The sequence below is a fragment of the Emys orbicularis genome, chromosome 11 (assembly GCF_028017835.1).
Source record: "Emys orbicularis isolate rEmyOrb1 chromosome 11, rEmyOrb1.hap1, whole genome shotgun sequence".
In the NCBI taxonomy this organism is placed as follows: Eukaryota; Metazoa; Chordata; order Testudines; family Emydidae; genus Emys; species Emys orbicularis.
The window spans coordinates 25,940,061-25,961,264 of NC_088693.1; the positions used below are offsets into that span (position 1 = coordinate 25,940,061).

General features: G+C 38.5%; 1 protein-coding gene across 1 annotated transcript in view; it reads left to right on the top strand.

Annotated features, from left to right (window-relative positions):
- The window catches only part of EPC2 (enhancer of polycomb homolog 2), an 87,064-nt gene extending 78,169 nt beyond the window's left edge, over positions 1 to 8,895 (top strand). Inside the window, exons 12-14 of the mRNA XM_065413208.1 lie at positions 2,297 to 2,456; positions 4,385 to 4,718; positions 7,635 to 8,895. Coding sequence (XP_065269280.1) covers positions 2,297 to 2,456; positions 4,385 to 4,718; positions 7,635 to 7,707 — 567 coding nt within the window. The 3' untranslated portion in view covers positions 7,708 to 8,895. The remainder of the gene's footprint in view (positions 1 to 2,296; positions 2,457 to 4,384; positions 4,719 to 7,634) is intronic.
- Positions 8,896 to 21,204: the final 12,309 nt, after the last annotated feature.

A 21,204-nucleotide genomic window follows, 5' to 3' on the forward strand; every position in this document is an offset into this window, starting at 1 on the left:
AAGTTAAGATAACCTTTTGTTAATGTACTGATTGTGTGAAATGCATTTAAATTATTTTGACCAAAATCCTTTTAAATTTCTCTGTGTGGCGTTGGAAAACTGAACAACTCTCTAGGTACCATAACTTTTTTGCTTTTATTTTTTCTTGTAATTCAGAATGTGGTATTTCTTATAAACTTTGAAGGGACACTGCTAAATGAGTGCGTATTTTGAAAGTATGAATGTTCTTACTTACGTTGCAAATGGTTTGTTTTAAAAATATAGTTTCACTATTTTTATGTTTGTTTTACTTTTAACACTTAGGCAACAGAATAACCAGTTTCACTTTCAGTTTGCCAATTTCACTCAGGGTTTCATGCACAATGCTGCACTATTTGGATTGCAAACATTGCTGGGGATTTTTTTATTGGAGAAAAATATTGTTATACTGTCTCTAAAAAGCATTTCTGTTGGTCTTGGCTGTTGTCTTTTTTTTTTTTTTTTTTTTTGGAAAGCAAAAAAACCCCAAACACAACAAAACTGGATTTTAAAGCAAATTTGCTTAACAAGTATTCCTGTAATAGAATATGAAAATGTTTGATGTCTTACTGCCTGCACAATTATCTGTTCTCTTTTTCGTATTTAAATTTCTTAGAAATTAAATACACTTTGTTTAGGGTTAGAATTTGCCACCTGTACTGTCATTGAGTCGTACCTTACTGTGTGAGTAGTCTAGTTGAAATCAGTGTGACTTATTTTGGAGTAGGGTAGTGTGAGTAAGAGTGGAACAACTTAGTCCTTTGGTAATTGTTGAGTTAAAAACAGCTTTTAAATGTGTTATGTTCTGAATTTTTTTGCGAGAATTTAATTTTTCCAGTGTAATATCCACTGTGGGCAAAGGATGCACTTACTGTCAGGTTTACATAGCCAGTATTTTGCTAAATAATAAGAAAAATATAGGCCTGCTAAACCCAGGGTTGTGAGTTCAATCCTTGAGGGGGCCACTTAGGGATCTAGGGCAAAAATCAGTACTTGGTCTTGCTAGTAAAGGCAGGGGGCTGGACGCTGGACTTGATGACCTTTCAAGGTCCCTTCCAGTTCTAGGAGATAGGATATCTCCATTAATTTATTTATTTATAAAAATCTTATTAAACATTACTAGAAAAACCTTTTCCCTATATTATTGTGAGCAGGGTGTACATGAACACCAGTGTTCCTTTCTACCCCCCAACCATTTTTTGTATTTATTCATCATAATCTTCCTGTATATATTATTGGTTGCAAAGTTTTTTTGGTCTATTTCCATAAAATATGGAATGGTGATTCTAATTAGGAGGAGAAAATGATATTTGATGGTTTAGATATTGAAAAGTTAGTGTATTAAATATGCAGCCATATACCAGTGGTTCTCAACTAGGGACCTGGGGCCCCATAGGGGCTATGAGACGGTTTTAGGGGGTTCGCCAAGCAGGGCCAGCATTAGACTTGGTGGGGCCCAGGGCAGAAAGGTGAAGCCCAGGACTCCGAAGCCTGCCACCTGGGGCTGAAGCCGAAGCCTAAGCCACTTAGCTTTGTGGGGCCCCCTGTGGCACGGGGCTCTGGGCAGTTACCCTGCTTGCTACCCTGTAATGCCAGTCCTGGCTTTTATATGCAGAAAAACGGTTGTGGCAGAGGTGGGCTGTGGAGTTTTTATAGCATGGTGTGTGTTTGGGGGGGGAGGCCTCAGAAAGAAAAAGGTTGAGAACCCCTGCCATATACAACCAATAGGGTACTGTATCAAAGGGTAGATGGCAAGTGCTGAAAAAATGAATATTAGTACTTATCATGTCTCCAAGGTGGCTGGATTAGTAGAAGAAACATTCTTCCAGAGCTCAGTAGGCAAGATCCCTATGAGGCAAATTAATCCCTGACAGAATAACGTTTTGGACCTTGCCTAGACACACATGTATATGCGTAAAATAAATAAATAAAATACCTTCAGGATTTCAAAAAGCCTCCCAAAGTCTGTGATACAAAAGACTTGTCAAACACGCTATGAATTTTATGTGTATCAGTTTAATGAGACCTTTTACAGTTGAAGATTGAAGAAGCTCCCCTATGCAGCCTGTCCACTTTCTTTATAATTGTCTAGATCGACCGTTGTTGGGAGGGATTCATAAAACTAGATTCATGACCTTTAAATATTTCATGTTATAATGTTGGTTCAAAAGATGCTTCCCCTTAATTCACTAGTAGGTATGTACTGTTGTTATTGTCTTAATGTGTTTTGTCAGCTAGTACTGGCAGAATTATAAACACTATTTGGTTAATTCCATAGGGCTCAAGCACCTCTGACTGTATGTCCAAAACACTTGACTCAGCCAGCGCCCACTTTGCTGCATCTGCAGTGGTCAGTGCACCTGCTCCCAGTCGCAGTGAGGTAACAAAGGAACAGAACACCAGCCACAACAATATAAATGGTGTTGTCCAGCCTTCAGGTGATGATTTCTTAATGTTAGCTGTCTAATGGAGAGTTCAGAATCTTTGAACAAAGGACTTCTAGTTTCTAAAATATATTTGAGTTGAATAAATAACAGTGCTGATTTTAATTATTACTCTTTTAATTATACAGTTTTGTACAATGGCCTGGCCTTATCTAATGTTGATATGTTAGTAAACTACAAACTATATTTGGATAATGTTGAAGATCTAACAGCGTCTTCAGAACAAAAATTTCCTATCTTTAAATCATGAACACTAATTCAGTAACTTTTCCATTTTCTTTTCAAAGTAATAAAAACTCTTTGTAAAGTATGGATTGGTTATGATTGGTGCAGTCTATCACTCTATTCACACAATTTTTTTAAAATGCCATGTGACAGGGTCAGGCCAGATGGCTACAGGAGAGTGTTCGAAGGCAGATATATTAGTCCCAGATTAAGTAGATCCCTTTTCCTTGGGTAAGGTAACATGGGCAGTTCCAGAACAAGAAGGAACTTGCTGGAACCAATTAAGGCAGGCAGGCTAATTAGGACACCTGGAGCCAATTAAGAAGAAACTGCTAGAATCAATTAGGACAGGCTGGTTAATCAGGGCACCTGAGTTTAAAAAGGACCTCACTTCAGTGTGCATATGAGTAGCTGGGAATGGGAAGGCATATTGCTGGAGGATTGAAGAGTACAAGTATTATCAGACACCAGGAGAAAGGTCCTGTGGTGAGGATAAAGAAGGTGTTGGGAGGAGGCCATGGGGAAGTAGCCCAGGGAGTTGTAGCTGTCGCGCAGCTGTTCCAGGAGACACTCTAGACAGCTGCAGTCCACAGGGCCTGGGCTGGAACCCGGAGTAGAGGGTGGTTCCCCCCCAAACCTCCCAACTCCTGATCAGACACAGGAGGAATTGACCTAGACTGTGGGTTCTAACAGAGGGGATGGTCTCTGGGCTGTTCCCTGACCCACATGGTGAATCTCTGAGGCGAACAAATCCGCCAATAAGCGCAGGACCCACCAAGATAGAGGAGGAACTTTGTCACAGCCATTATTCAGTGTCTCGTGATCTTCTGGATGATTTTATGGGGAGGGAGTTGGTGTTTAAAACTTTCAAATCCATAATTGGTTCTACGGTCTTATGAAATTTCATTCTTTAATTAGTACTGTAGCCCCAAATCAGGATAGAACATATATGCTTATCTTTATCCCATTGACATCACTGATGTAAGTATGTACCCAAAGTTAAGTATGTGCTTAAATTATTTTCTGAATAAGTCCTAAATGTACATACTGGCACAGACTAGAGCAGTTTTTCCAGAGAACCTAGCTGCAAAGCCCTAATGTATCTGAAATTGGCAATTTTTCTGTGAAACTCCACTTATCAGAAACCAATCATGACAAAATCAGACAGGTTGGATTATTGCTTTACTGGTGGAGACAAAAGTACATTAGGATTTGTCTTAGATAATAAATCAGAGGGGTTTTATGGTGTTTTTTGTTTAACAGCTAATGGTGTAATGGGGTTTATAGAACCTGTGCACTGGTGGGGAGGAAGAGAGTTAATATATAGTAAATCAATATGCTGGAACTGATCCAGGAGAGAAATGTGGCTCAGCCCAGTTGTGGTAAATCAGGTCATTCCTTAGCACGTTATACAAGAGAAAGGGCAATGCTCTGAGGAGCCTACACTAACTGGGACTTGGAGGCAAACTTTTTTTCCTCTTCATTGAACAGAAAAGACTGTAAAAGTTGTGACTGCAAATAAACTTTAGTAATTTTGTTCCCAAGCTGTAACTTAGGCAGTGGGATTATGGGATAATTATTGCTATTGATAATTACAGCCTTATACTTAAGCTTATGTTTAAACTTCTGTTTTGCAACTAAACAATTACATGTGTTTTTATTGTGTAATTTTTACTGAAATGTTTTGTTTCTAACAGGAACCTCTAAAACTCTGTACTCCACCAACATGGCTTTATCATCCAGCCCAGGGATTTCAGCTGTACAACTTGTAAGGACAGTTGGCCACAGCACCACAAACCACTTAATTCCAGCTTTGTGCACAAGCAGCCCTCAAACACTTCCCATGAACAATTCTTGCCTGACTAATGCAGTGCATCTAAACAATGTCAGTGTTGTTTCTCCAGTCAATGTACATATCAATGCAAGGACTTCAGCACCATCGCCAACAGCCTTAAAACTTGCCACAGTTGCTGCCAGTATGGACAGGGTGCCAAAGGTTACTCCCAGCAGTGCCATCAGCAGTATAGCAAGGTGTGTATAAAGTATATTGGGGCAGAATTTCTTAAATTCCGGTATTATTATATGAATAGTTCCATAAATGTACCTGGCTCAGTAGAGTGTTAAGTAAGACATAGTCCCTTTTTCAAAGATCTCAAAATCTATGACTTTGGTCCTACAAAGGGATCCCCACCTGCACACCTTTACTTCCTTACTTGTTTTTGTTTTTTAATAAATAAAACTGGATATAGGTCAAAGTATGTCTAGACTAGAGAAAAGGTATTTTAACCAAAAACAACAACAACAACAAAACCCCAACATCCTAGAAACACCCCTTTGAAAGTTTAGGGTGCTCAGCTGTTTCAAGTTATGTTAGCTAACTCTTAAAAAGCACCTTTATTCCTACTCTAGAGAAGCCTTATGGTTCTAACAGGTGCAAAATCCCAAAGAGCAGTATATAAGATGATGATTGAGATACAAAAGGAGCGCTTAAAGACGATAAAGTCATTGCGGAGAAACTAAATGGATTCTTTGCTTCAGTCTTCACGGCTGAGGATGTTAGGGAGATTCCCAAACCTGAGCTGGCTTTTGTAGGTGACAAATCTGAGGAACTGTCACGGATTGAAGTGTCACGAGAGGAGGTTTTGGAATTAATTGATAAACTTAACATTAACAAGTCACCGGGACCAGATGGCATTCACCCAAGAGTTCTGAAGGAACTCAAATGTGAAGTTGCGGAACTGTTAACTAAGGTTTGTAACCTGTGCTTTAAATCGGCTTCTGTACCCAATGACTGGAAGTTAGCTAATGTAACGCCAATATTTAAAAAGGGCTCTAGAGGTGATCCCGGCAATTACAGACCGGTAAGTCTAACGTCTGTACCGGGCAAATTAGTCGAAACAATAGTTAAGAATAAAATTGTCCGACACATAGAAAAACATAAACTGTTGAGCAATAGTCAACATGGTTTCTGTAAAGGGAAATCGTGTCTTACTAATCTATTAGAATTCTTTGAAGGGGTCAACAAACATGTGGACAAGAGGGATCCAGTGGACATAGTGTACTTAGATTTCCAGAAAGCCTTTGACAAGGTCCCTCACCAAAGGCTCTTATGTAAATTAAGCTGCCATGGGATAAAAGGGAAGGTCCTTTCATGGATTGAGAACTGGTTAAAAGACAGGGAACAAAGGGTAGGAATTAATGGTAAATTCTCAGAATGGAGAGGGGTAACTAGTGGTGTTCCCCAAGGGTCAGTCCTCGGACCGATCCTATTCAACTTATTCATAAATGATCTGGAGAAAGGGGTAAACAGTGAGGTGGCAAAGTTTGCAGATGATACTAAACTGCTAAAGATAGTTAAGTCCAAAGCAGACTGTGAAGAACTTCAAAAAGATCTCACAAAACTAAGTGATTGGGCAACAAAATGGCAAATGAAATTTAATGTGGATAAATGTAAAGTAATGCACATTGGAAAAAATAACCCCAACTATACATACAATATGATGGGGGCTAATTTAGCTACAACAAGTCAGGAAAAAGATCTTGGAGTCATCGTGGATAGTTCTCTGAAAATGTCCACGCACTGTGCAGAGGCGGTCAAAAAAGCAAACAGGATGTTAGGAATCATTAAAAAGGGGATAGAGAATAAGACTGAGAATATATTATTGCCCTTATATAAATCGATGGTACGCCCTCATCTCGAATACTGCGTACAGATGTGGTCTCCTCATCTCAAAAAAGATATACTGGCACTAGAAAAGGTTCAGAAAAGGGCAACTAATATGATTAAGGGTTTGGAACGGGTCCCATATGAGGAGAGATTAAAGAGGCTAGGACTCTTCAGCTTGGAAAAGAGACTAAGGGGGGATATGATAGAGGTATATAAAATCATGAGTGATGTGGAAAAAGTGGATAAGGAAAAGTTATTTACTTATTCCCATAATACAAGAACTAGGGGTCATCAAATGAAATTAATAGGCAGCAGGTTTAAAACAAATAAAAGGAAGTTCTTCTTCACGCAGCACACAGTCAACTTGTGGAACTCCTTACCTGAGGAGGTTGAGAAGGCTAGGACTATAACAGAGTTTAAAAGAGAACTGGATAAATTCATGGAGGTTAAGTCCATTAATGGCTATTAGCCAGGACGGGTAAGGAATGGTGTCCCCTAGCCTCTGTCTGTCAGAGGGTGGAGATGGATGGCAGGAGAGAGATCACTTGATCATTGCCTGTTAGGTTCACTCCCTCTGGGGCACCTGGCATTGGCCACTGTCGGTAGACAGGATACTGGGCTAGATGGACCTTTGGTCTGACCCGGTACGGCCTTTCTTATGTTCTTATAAAGACTGATACAAAATTTAAAATTCTTTATGCTAGTGCTGAAAAGTATTTAACTAAACTGATAAAAAGATGGGCTATGTTAGAACAGTAATTTGTGCACCAGTATGCATGGAACAGTTGTGCTTCTCGCAGCTCCCGTTGGCAAGGAACGGCGAACAGCGGCCACTAGGAGCTGCAGGGGGCCATGCCTGCAGACGGTCAACATCCACAAAATGTCTTACAGCCCGCAGTCAGCTTACCCTGATGGGCTGCATGCAGCTCGTGGGCCGCAGGTTGCCCATCACTGCTTTAGTACTGTCTTATAGGAAATCATCAATAGGTTTTCAACTTCAGCAAAGTTAGCTGTTAGTACTTTATTAATGCGGCAGCGCATGAATAGGATCATGGTATTGGTGGACTAAAGACAATATTTGGTTTTCAAGCAGAAGTCTGGTCAAGTTCAAGCAGAACTTTCCCTGTTCCTACCTGTTTGTTTGATGTGTTTAATGGTCTTTCCATACCCCGAATAAGAGATCTGTGCAGAAACACTTATATCAACAAAAATACTGTGAAATCTTATACAGAAATATTAATGTCCTACTTTTAACTATTCCATATTCCATTTTATTACAGAGAGAACCACGAACCAGAACGACTTGGTTTAAATGGCATAGCAGAGACAACAGTAGCAATGGAAGTGACATAACCTCAAACCAGTGGCTTAACCTGTGCTGGTGGTGTAGTCATTTATATTCCAACTGAATGCAAAATACAACACTCTGTGGATCACAGGGAACTGAAACGGACCTAAATGGACTATCATTATATCGTATATTAAGTCGATATATAATGTACATTTTGTAAAATTGGGAAAATCACTACCTTGTAAAATAGTTTATTTGTATCATCAATATTATTTCTGTTACTTGAATAGTAGATATTCATCATCATGCTTTTGCACTTGAATTTGCAACTGAATGGATTTAAAAAATAATTCTTTAATGGGATCATGAGCATGAAATGAGATCCTGCATCACTTGTTTTAACTATTTATTTTGCCATGTTTACATTTTGTATCTTGTACAAATAAATCCAACTTTGTGTCTAAAAAAAAGTTAAAAGATTCATAGCTAGGAAATGAAATTCTTGTAATTTTTTTCTAAAGGAAATGTAAAGTTTTCACTTGGTTCATTTTGTTTCACAATTTGACTAGATGGACTTTTTGGTAAATACTTTAGTGGCATTTCACTGTCAAATATGAAGTTCAAGGCAAAATAGTATTTTCTATTACTGTGCAGGGGAAAGGGATGGATCGATACATGCAAATTTAATGTAGTAACTCACTTTTCCATATATTTTGAATGTATATTTCTATTTATAATACCAGTTTATAAAAGATAATTACACAGAAAAAACTGACTAGGAAAAATTATGCATCTAGCACACATTAAACTGTGCAGATATGAAAAATTTTCAACTGATTACATTTTATCTGAAGACTGCATATTTTAACCGGCTTTAAAACTGTAACACACCACGTAAAGGATATTTTACCAGGTATGTATTGCATTATATATCATTGCAATAATTATTGGATGTCTAGATATCGAGCCATCCCAGGTGGTGGGAGGGGGGAGGGTTGTGGCAAGATTGTCTTTTCAATTTTGGAGAGTTTTCCTGTGGCTACAAGGCAAGTAACGGGTTGGAAAAAGTCTGACTGTAAGCGTTGGACACCTTCGTAGTGTAGTGTTTTAGTGACTTTTTTTATATGGTTCTTGTAAATTAGATACGTGTAGTGGTGTTTCAGAATGTTTGTTTATGCACTAGTTCAGACAACTTTCCCTGTTACTTGTTCTTGATAAGTGAAAACTGCAGGGAAATAAAAATACATATCAAAACATGGACATGTTGCATATGTGTTTATTTCACAATGTGAAAACAATTTGAATGTTAAGGTGGTACTGGTAGTCTTCGGAGATGTTTTTAATCCAAGTATATTCACTAAAACTGCCACTTTTATGAGAAAGAGATTGTTTCCTGACTTTAATGTATTTGTAGTACAACAGGAGAGAAACACTAGTCCAGTGGTGGAACTCAAGAGACCCAGGTTCAATCTGTTGGGTTTCCACCACAGAACTTCTTGTGTGACCTTGTGCAAGTCACTTATTCTTTCTGTGTCTCAGTTCCCCATCTGTAAAATGGGGATAATAGCACTTCACTATCTCACAGGGGTGGTAATAGTAGGAGAATTAAATTAAAAATTGTGAAGTGCTCCAATGCTGGAGTAATGGGAACCATATACAGTAGAGCCTCAGAATTACAAACTGACCAGTCAACCACATACCTCATTTGGAACCAGAAATACGCAATCAGGCAGCAGAAACCAATAAAGCAAATACTGAGCAGTACTGTGTTAAACATAAATTACTTAAACTTTTTTTTTTTGTTAAGAAAAAGATTTGACAAGATAAGGAAACAGTTTCTGTGCTTGTTTCATTTAAATTAAGATGGTTAAAAGCCGCATTTTTCTTCTGCGTAGTAAAGTTTCAGTTATATTAAGTCAATGTTCAGTTATAAATTTTTGAAAGAACAACCATAACATTTTGTTCAGAGTTACAAACATGGCAGAGTTACGAACAACCTCCATTCCCGAGGTGTTTGTAACTCTGGGGTTCTGCTGTACATACGTTACATAGACTTGAGTATACTAGAAATCCCAGAAATAATTCCCATCTAATGTGTTGCAAGAGTTGCTTCATACCTACTTGTGTAGAACCATTTTACTGGAAATGTACTACTACATCAGGTGAGTGATTGGGTGACATCCACAGTTAAGCCCTGCAATTAAATCTAGTTTATTCTAAGTTCATGGATGTTTTATAACTCTCTCTCTGAAGCTGAAGTGTATTGAAGTGCCAGCATGTAGAGCAGCAGGTAAAATGAGAACTTAGACTTCTGCCTTGCTTTCAGGGTTGGTTTTAATTAGTTCTTCAGTTCATATTGCAGGTTTGCACAGAAACACACACACACAAGGTAATAGTGCTTTCTCCTTCAACAAGGTCTACGTGTCATTCTTCCTGTGTGCCATGATATCAATTTATGCCTTTTTTTTTTAGCTGTTTCATAAAGATATATTGTTTGTCTTCAAAGACACTTTTCCCTCCCGTTAGCTGTTTTATTCTGTTACAGGTAATTCAGTAGATATTGTTTTGAAGTATTTTCCAGCTATTATAACAGAGCTACCCAGCAGCCTGAGATGCTGTAGGCAATCTAGAAGTATTCCCTGTTGTTACTGATAACTAGTACCATTTTTCTCTTTTAAAAAAGTTATAAGGGCCATAAGAAGAGAGAGGTAGGTTTTGGGGGGGTTTCAAGGAGCATTTCCTCCACAGACCCTGGAAACCCTGTACCACTGGATATGGTAATGGGTAAAGGATGAATGTGGGATTTGGGTAGGCAATGCACAGGGTATTCACCCTTAGCATTCACCTTGCACCCTTAGCAGTCATCTGCCATAGTGCCCTGCATGATTGATAAATTGTTCTTTACATATACATACCCTTTGACAATTATTTTGGATTTTGTGTAGAACTAGAGTTACTTTTGTAAATAGCTAGACAGCTTATGTGGTCTGAAGTACAAATGCTAAATTTATCACTTGAGTTATTGGTCAGATTATTAGAGAGCATATTGCAGAACCATTTGTCTTCTGTTTTGTACATAGCTAACAGAGAATTCTATCATTTCTACCTCTATGTCTAGTCTAGATAGCCCAAGAGGCCTTCTTTTGTTCATAAAAATGTCAGGGCATTGTGAGCACATGAAAGCCATCCTGCTGAAGATTGAAAGTATTGTATTTAGCAGATTACAACTAAGATATTTAGTTCAAACTATTTTAAATGACTAATTTAGACCATTTTCATGGTAAATTAGACTGAGAATGTGTTGGTTACCTAGCAGTCACCCTTTGTGGCTTTCTAGAGAAGAGTTGGTCTTTAGTTACTTGAAAAAACTCTGACTGGAGCTTTACCTAGAATGCATTATGGCCAAATGTGTTTGGTGGGGTGGCGAAGAGGGCATCTTTATATTCTCCAAAGGCTATTTGATAAGCAATACTATACACTTTGGAGTTTGTTCCATGTAGGATTAGCAGTAATGTAACTTATTTTTACTGTAAAATAGAACTGATCACACTATTCTTGTTAACAGTTTGCAGTGAATAATTAAATTATTTTAACTGTCTGACTCAGATGCCACTCTTGCTATACAGTCTATTAGGGCTTATTAGGGCTATAGCCTGAGCTGTGTTAAAAATGAAATTTTATTTCAGTTTGCTGTGAGGTCAACCATAAACTTCTTAGAGGACCCACAAATACATTTATCTTTGGTTTAGCACCCAACAGTGAAAGAGAAGCCTACCAAAAAAAGCCTGTTCACTGACGGCTCATAAATTGCTGTGGCATTAAATGCCAAACAGAATTCAGTATCTTCCAGTCCCATCTGAAACTGCTGTCAATTTTACTGAAAGTCCTCATCCTTATGCCTTTGTTCAGACATTTGAGAGAACCATTTCTATGGTATCACAGATGTTTAACTTGACCCAGAGGCCAAATATCTACTACTGTAGTTGACATCGTATAGACAAGGTTATAACGTCATTTTGACATGCTTCTAGATTTTGCAGGAACAATGTAATTTTTTAAAAGCATGCAGTGGAACTAATGGGGTTAATAGCCACTTTGTCCATTGTAAAGTAACCAGAAAAATTCTACTGTCCTCTGGATGTCAGTTTAATTAGTATTCAACTAATTGACCATGTAGATAACTGTACAGCAGCTAGGCATATTACTTTTTAAATATATAAGTCTAAATACTACAATATTTTCCAATATGAGCACATGCAGCCAACAAACTATCCAAGAATTATGAAATTGATTACTCCATTCATAATCAATATGTAGTATGCATATTAATTGTTTAAAACCATGTTGATGAATCATGGGGGGGGGGGAAGACTTGGTTAATTTTCATCCCTTTCATTGTCTTTTAAATAGTATTGGAAAAAGAAAAGAAATGACGAATAATATTGAATTCCAGCATGCATCTACAAAAAAGTTAAATCAGAACTCTAGTCAGAAACTATTCTTAATTTCTCTTTATGCCTAAATGGAGCAGGGATTACCGACTGGGTTATATTTCTGTGATGGCAATCTAGTGTGTGTTAATGATACAATATCTGTCTTACCTCTGACATCTATTGTGAACATAAAGACATATCCTCAGCATAACTCTGTGCTTTAATGGTTACTAATTATTAAGGAAGATGTGGTCTGGCAACAAAAAATAGTTCAAATGTAATTCAACTTCAGGTTTTTCCTTTGGGTTTTGAACACAATCTAAAGATCCATCCATATATGTTAAGTACTGTAGGACTGACTGACTGATTGATATATTAGTTTGATACATTTTAATGTTAATTTCTTTCAAATTACTACCTGTGCTCCATGACAAAATTCCATTCCCTAAAATTGCACCAAATAATCATTTTTGAAAATTGGGTTCAAGATGATCAGAAATTGACCCCACAAACTGCGTTATGAGATTTGTCAAATAATTGAGTCTAATAGTGGGGCAAGCAATTAGATTATAAATAAGGACTTGTACTAAATCAGTCATGTGTTCATTCTGACAGGAGGGAGAGGTGGTAAAGGAGCATATCAGCAAAAAATGTCAAATGTAGTGTATGGGAGTTTGAGGAATACCACCTAAACATAATGGGCTAAATTCCACCCTCAGTTACGTGCCAGTTTCACTGGAGCTGCATCTGTTCAACTGAGGGCAATGTTCCACCCATTCTCACTACTTTTGTGGTTTTTTTCAAAGATTCTGTTCTGCATCCTCCACTTTATACTTGAGAATTAAAAATAAATAAAAGCAGATCAAAACCGACACAGACGATAACAGTGAAAACAAACACGGGATCCTGACCTGTTTTGTCAGATGTTCACATAAGGTTGAGATGTATTGTGAACCTCTCTCTCATGCATAATACGAAGTACACTGGTCATGACTTTCCTCCTGATCTTTAGTTTCACAGTGGATAAGTATCCCATTGTGAGAAACAGATTATAGCTACCACAAACCAAATGCTGATTCATGAACAAAACCTAACAAATCAGAATCTCAGTATAATCAGTTTCATAATGGATCATGAGGACAATTGTCCCAATATTCCTGATTTTAGAACAGAAATTTCAAGATCCCAACTGTTTAATAATATAAACTAAACTAGAAATTTACTAGCTAAGTGGGTATTTGACTTAGATATTCCAGGGTAGGGAAGCCAGAGCAAACAGTGGAAGTTCCTCTTTTTTCTTAGAAAAGAAGGTATGCAAATCAAGGAAGTCTGGGTGCCAAACCTTTCTCATAACTCTTCCCAGACTTTGTTACCCAGATTTTCCTGCTTCCCTGAGACCTTTTTCCTTTGCTTCAGATGGTCACTAATTTTTTATGGAGCAGCAGCAGAAGAAACCAGGAAGAGGCTCTTCTTCTCCTGCTCCAACCCACTTCAGCTACCTGTTGTGGGGCCTGTTTACACTGAGTGCCCTCAACAGCTGGCTGGCAGTGGAAGTACTACTGGGTTGAAAGGTGATCACACTGCATGTCCCTGCCCTGCTGTGCAGAAAGGCCAGGAATTGACCCTGGATCAGTGGAGCCAGACAAGAGATTCCCCTCGACTGATTCCAAGCTGAAACAGTTAAGAGATTTCCAGTCTTTCTTTGGCCCCCTCCCCCATCTCAGTTGGACAAGGCTATGCGACCTTACTTCTTTCTCCTGGTGTAGGCGTTTTCTCTTCCTGCCGACCCAAAAAACAATTTAACCAGTGCTCTATTCCTTCCACTTAATGAGCCCTCTTCCTCAATCCTTTCTTTGTTTTGGTTTGTTCCTTCCTTCCTTTGCAGGAGAGAAGACCACTTTGGAAGGAGAAGAGAACTCTGACTCTGAGCCTTCTACTCTGGTTGTCCCTTCCCCTGCCATCTGTGCTAGAGTTAGTAGAGAACATCAAGGGTGTCTCCTATCTCATTCTCCAAGATGAATTCCTGACATGGCTCTCAGTTTGCTAGAAATATCTGCCAACTAGATGCTGCCTTCCAAGAGTTGTGACTTGCCTACTCCAAAGTGGGCTCAGCAGTGGCCTCCCATTCAAAACCATCTGACCCCCTTCTAGATTCCAGTATTATTCAGAAGGACGTGCTCAGCCCCATGGTGGAAGGTGCTATAAGGAGGATCTTTGACCAAGGAAACATTCCAATAACTACAGAAGACTACAGGTTCTATTTATCCAGAGCAGCCATATCTCCAGCTCTCTGGGTTCAGCCTTGGAGGGGAGGCATGTCTTCAAAATGTAGACTCCTGCTTCTTCCATTCATAGGCCCAAGACTGTTTGGAGATATTCTTAGCTCCACTCTCAAAGTTATGAAGGAAAATACATCTCTTCCTATTTCAGAAGCCCTCGTGAGCAAAAGCAAGCCTGCTCCTTCCTTTTCCTTCTTCCTAGATAGCAATTAATAGTAAAACAAATTTGTCTAAGTGGGAAAGGAAACACATGCAGCAGATCTGGCAATATAGTTGACAAGCTGTTACGACCCAACTGGTCTTTAAAATGTAGGACAAAGACACTCGAGCAGGGATACCATACAAAATAATAGGAGATGGGCTTTGTTTCTTTAGCACATCAAATTATCTAGGTATTTATAATGCACCCAGTAAATGCACTTAATGACACAACATTTCTCACATGAACCAATGATGGTATACATGCAAATATTAGCTTTGTATGGGATGAAGGTTAATTTGGGTTTAAGATGTTAATTAAAAAGTTGCATGTGCATCCTCAAACTATGGTTAAAACCATATAACCAGGCAGGATAAGTAACAAGAGAGTGGTTAGAGCAGGGAGACTGGACTCAGGGTCTTCCATGTGAGTTCCCTAGCCACTGGACTACAGTGTCTCTCTCTCTCTCTCCCCCTCTTTTTTCCCCAATAACAGTTTCACTGTGGATAAATACTTGAAAAGTCACAAACACTAGTGCTTGATTCTCACTATCATTATCCATAATAGAATGAATATTCCTGAATTCATATTTTTTTCACTGAAAGTTGCTTTCAGTGTAAAATGCCTTTAAATACCCATCATCCCACGCACTTGCATGACAAATATGTGACTAGGCGAGGCAGCTTTGTAAATGACACCAGAAGATGGCACCATAAACCCGCAATGGTATTTCACTCTGTAGACATTACTCCAAAAGGATTTTGCTTTGCTTTTTAAAACCAACAAGAGTGTTACTTTGCCACACAGTAAAACTCAGGAGATTTTGCATAATCGTTGAAAATTTTTGGAATAGTTTAGAAAGAAAATTAAAGGAGGCAGCCTTCTTTCGTACCTCCTAGGTCAGTGGTTCTCAACCAGGGATACATGTAGCCTGGGATAACGCAGATGTCTTCCAGGGGTTACATCAACTTAACTAGACATCTGCCTAGTTTTACAACAGGCTACATAAAAAGCACTAGCAATGTCAGCACACACTATAATTTCATACAATCACGTTTATACTGCTCTATATAATATACACTGAAATGTAAGTACAATATTTATATTCCAGTTGATTTATTTTATAATTATATATCAGACTCCTGAAAGAGGTATAGTAGTCTGGAAATGTTGAGAGCCACTGTTCTAGATCTTCTCTAAAAGAAAATTGTATTAGGGGTGCTTATGAAATTACTTAAATTTGTACTTTTTAAATGGGTTTTATCCTAAAATGATTGAGTAGTAGTAAAATTAAACTAACTCAGTTGTGTTTAATAAGCACAATCACATTTGCAGATGCAACATAACCAAACCTCACTTCAGCAAAACTCATATGGCCATGCTTAATTTTAAACACATGGCTAATCCCATTGAATTCAATATGGCTTATGCATATAGTTAAGTGCTTTGCTTATGGGTTTATTCAAACTTGAAGTTAAGCACATGCTTGCATGGTTTTTTTTTTTCTAAATCGGCCAAAAGTAGCTTTTCTTAACTTGTTTCTTAGTAGAACTGCTCAAAAATTTTCTCACTGAACATTTTTCTTTTGGAAAATTCCATTTTGTTGAAATCTAAACTTTGACTTTTTACAGATTTCAATGACATTTTGTTCTTTTAAAAAATTGACATGAAGCATTTTGGAACAGAATTTTTGATTTTTTTTTGTTTTGAAACTACTTTTTCCATTTTTTATTTTATATACTATAATATAGTAAAGTCAAAATTTGAATTAAATATTTCAATTTTATTGAAGTGGGATGTTTCAGTGGACCCAAACTTTTATTTGAACCTTTTATTTTATTTTATTTTATTTTTTGTGTGCAAATTTTGTTTTTCAGGAAATTTTTTTGGTTGTATTCCAATTTGGAGCAAAAAGAAGTGTAAAAATCATTGGGATGTCCTGCCAAACAAGTTATGGTTCTTGCACAGCTCTATGCCTTCCATGGGATTACAGTTTTAAACATAACTAAAGTATTTTGTATTAGCCAAATCAAAACGCCCTGTGATTCGGATATAGAGATAAATTCTAACCTATCACCCTTCTTTCAGAAACAAAAAAGTAAACAACACAGCAACACCTTATGTGGTTAGGCAGAAATTTTTCCTGTGAGCAGGTTATTTCACAACTACTTACTGCTGTGTTAACTCACACGTTACTCTGAAAGCACTTGCCATAGACAGAGGCAAGATACTGGATTAAAAGGGCCACTGTTTTGATCCAGTATGGTAAATTTCGAGTTCAAGACCCAGGTTGGTTTTTTGTTAACTTGGAGGACCTGGGATTGGATGTGCTCTGCCCTGGGGGATGGAGCACCTTGTGTTCATTGTGTGTGTAATGCTAATGTTAGACTGTAAGTGCCTCAGGGCAAGGTCTTTTTTCTTTGTTAAATGCCACATATGCTTATGGTGTTCTGTAAATAATAAACACATCCAACAATGTTCTCAGACTTCGGAAAGAGCAGCATGCAGCCCTCCTCCATGGAAAGGCAGGAATCTGGAAGGGAGGCTAGGGAGTAAGTGGTTTATCACTAAAAGCAGTATTGATCCCAGGACTGGCATTACATTAACATAACTACTCCCTAGTTTAAATTGATATAATCCAGGAAATTAGGAGTAACGGATAAAATTGTCATTAACTCACTCTACTGCACACAACTATTGCAGATCATAGGTATGGCAGCTCTCCCATTTCTTGAGAGCTCTGTTAGTGATCAACTATAGTGGGCAGGAACAATGGAGTGAGTTAGGGACAGAGCTTCTGCCTTAACTCTGAAGGAAGCATACAAAATAGGTAGGAATTTTCAAAATGCATGTTTTGTCCAACATCTAGCCCATAAAGATGTCTTAAGAGAATGTTTATTCATGTTAATTAATAATTTAAACTAATACAAAAACTGTTGACCCAGCAGACTTCACTCCCCCCCCAATAATTGGGTTTATTATATATTTCTCTTTTGAAACTAGCCATTGTTCTGCTTTCAAACATCATCCTGAGAAAAGCTGAGCATCCTCCAGTCCCAGTGAAATAAGAGAAAGTTGAGGGTGTGGCTCACCTCACAGGATTGGGCCTTGGAAGAATAACTAAACATGATTCTGTGCTAATCATGGCTCTGATCCTGCAAACACTCAGAGACACACTTAACTTTACTACAATTGAAATCAATGGTACTACTCACGGTAGTAAAGCTAACCTAAGGGTTTACAGAATCAGGGCTTATGTTAGCATGTTGTCTGGTTTCTAGGTGAAATATGGGAGATTTTTAAAAATTAAGTGTTTCTTAATTCACCAAACTCCTGCTGACTACAGTGAGATGAGAAACACTTCACTAAATTTATCAGAAATGTATAATTTTGGTAAACTTAGGCACATGAAATATGTATTTGTTAGTATTTTATCCTCTAATTACATTTGCATTTGATAGTAACTGTTGAAAAATAGTATTAGAACAATAAAGTGGAAACCACACACCTGAAATCATATATTGCACTATTCATGTATTGCATATGAATATCCATGCAAATAATATTTTTTCCAGTGCCAGTTAACTATGTAGAAGTATTCTCAATAGATAGATAAATGCCACTACAATACTAACCTTTGTTGAGATAAACTGTAGTAAATCATTGGCACTTGGGGAAGATAGCCCAACACAAACAATTACCCGTTTCAGCATAAATCTATTTTATGGTTTGTTAGTAACTGTTTAAATGCAAAAATAAAAAGTAAATAAATGAAATTACCAAGTATAAAAATGGCGCAGATTTATTATTTTATTGAATGTAGAAATACCTGAAATGATCCAACTGATCTTGGCCAAATGTCTGTCTCTGCCCTCGGTGCACAGTGTTATTAAAATAACCTATTAATTACCAACATGTTTTAAAGCACCACTCATCTGCTCAGTGTACACAAGCTCCTAGACCGGGGAATTGTCAGGCATGCTCTGGTGAAATGGGAACAAGGGGTGCATATTTCAAGGAAAAGCTGAATTCCAATTTATATTCCACTTCTTCTCCCCCCTTTCACGTGCTTGTTAGATTCTCAGATAAAGTACTTGAAATGCTCCATGCTTGGCCCCAAAATGAATCTCTGGAAGCATGTACCAGAGCCAGATATATAATTGTGACTTTACATAGGGTACAATCCAGACTGATGAACAGCTGTGGCCCTTCAATTCTCCAACCTGGTGCTGCCTTTTACACTGCTTTGCTGTGAAAGCAACCACTCCTGGTCTGCCCACACAGCCTCCAGCATGTAAATCATCCCAGCTGAGTGCTATGTCCAGCCACTCATGAATTACACGGTGGGCAACACCAGCAAACTCCCAGTCCCAGGCTTTCCCCCAGAAATGTGTGTCTTGTACTGCCCAGCCCACCCCTGGACAACACAAGTTCCTATGAAGTCCATTATTTCATGAATAGAAAATGATATGCACAAATCTTGTTATCCCAAATGAAGTTTCCCAAACACTTCAAAGTTTATTAATTACAGATAGATTTTAAGTGATTACAAGTAATGAGGAATAAAAGATAAAACACAAACTAATACCTACCTTAACAAGCTAAGTGAACTTTTAAAGCAAAAGGGTCTCTCTCACCACATGTTCTAGCAGTCTTACTGGCTGATCCTTTCCGCCAGGATCCCTCCCCAGTGCAGTGAGGCTTCCTTTGTCCTTCAGCTGTTGTTGATGCTGTGAGTAGAAATGAAGGGGGAGGTAATCTAGGGAGTTTGCCCCATTTCTTATAGCAATTCTCTTCTTTGAGACTCAGCTCCAGCTGGGATGTAGGTGACAAAGTCTGTGGGATGGGAACTTGCAGCTGTTTTCTTTGCGAAGATATAAATTTCTCACTCAAACCCTTTTTTCTGCCAAAGAATAGCCACTTAACCCGGTGATAGTCCATTTGATTTTGTTGACACGTGGCTGAAGTGCTAGTTTGCCTTTTGTCTCTGAGGAACGGGTTTGTGCCTGCTTTTCTAAATTTGGCGTATGTTTCAGCAAGCTCATACAGTAGAATTTTATAACCTTACATTCAATGTTGCCACACATATTTTACCAGGGCAATACTCAGTAAATTATGAGTTTTCTAATGATACCTCACAAGGCATACTTTGTACAAAATTTATCATAGTCTTGAAACAAGGTAAACATCGGGATACAGTCTGTCACAATAATACAGCAAATGGCATTAAGACACTGTATAAACAGACTGAGACTTATGTGGGTTTTTGGTGAGGAAGTTTGCAGGGGCCTGGGTGGGGGTGTGTGGCATACCCCAAGGGCCAGAGACGTCTCTCTCCATATGTCACTGCAGAAACGTATTACTCCAGTGGGGACCGGAAGGAATGAAGTCAAGGGCCACCTCCTTCTCTCACTCCTGCCCTGAGCCATGGAGTGGCCTAAGCATGCTAGTGGAAGGAAGATGCTGTTGCTTCCTCCCTCAGTCAAGCTAAGTATGGTCTAGCTGTATTGTAACTCCCAGGAGGTCAAGGTGCTTCTTGGAGCTACACTATAGGAGCTCTGAGAAAAGGCCATAATGTCAGAAAAGAAATAAAAATAAAGGGTTATCACCTAGCGTGAAAGCCATACTCTATGTGGGAATGGAGCCTATGGAATGAGCGCAGGCCTACCCTTTACATGTGCACATGATCCAGTCTTCTGCTAAATAGTTAATGCAGAAGCCCAAGCTCATGATGCTTGACCACAGAAAGTGTTCTTACTAAGATACAGTGCCCTGAATTGCAGGGTCCAGGCTGTTTCAACTAAACCTCTCTCTGAAATACACTAAAGAGAAACAAATTGGCCTCACACCCCCTCGTATGAAATGCTTTCGGGAACAGCTAGCAGCACCTCTCTGTGAGAATGGAAAGGAACATTGTTTGTATTTATTTTCATATGGCCACCAAAGGGACTGTGGGCTTTTTTCGGGGCTTGGATAAATGTGTTGTACTTTAATTTTAGTCACCATAACATGCAAAGACAAGGGAAGGGGGGGAAGAGGGGACATGGGGGAGCAGAAATGAATGTAAAAAACAAGCTGACCTAACATAGATCAGTTCTGCAACATATTATTCAGGGCTAGCCCTCTATGCCTGCAGGCAGCCTCATTAAACCACATGGGTCAGGGGTCTCCCTCCATGGAACAAATTGCAGGATTAGGTTCCATAGCCCCCAATTCTGAACTACTTACACATACAGTGGAACCTGAACGTTATTAACACCTTGGGAATGGAGGTTGTTCATAATTGAAATGTTTGTAATTCTGAACAAAACATTATGGTGGTTCTTTCAAAAGTTTACAACTGAACATTGACTTAATACAGCTTTGAAACTTTACTATGCAGAAGAAAAATGCTGCTTTTAACCACCTTAATTTAAATGAAACAAGCACAGAAACAGTTTCCTTCCTTGTCATCTTTTTTTTAAACTTTCCCTTTATTTTTTTAGTAGTTTACCTTGAACACAATACTGTACAGTATTTGCTTTCTTGGCTTGGCTGTTGCCTGATTGCGTACTTCTGGTTCCAAATGAGGTGTGTGGTTAACTGGTCAGTTTGCATGGGCAGCAGGTGAACCACTGGTTGGGGGAGGCTAGCCCCTGGTCAGCCCTG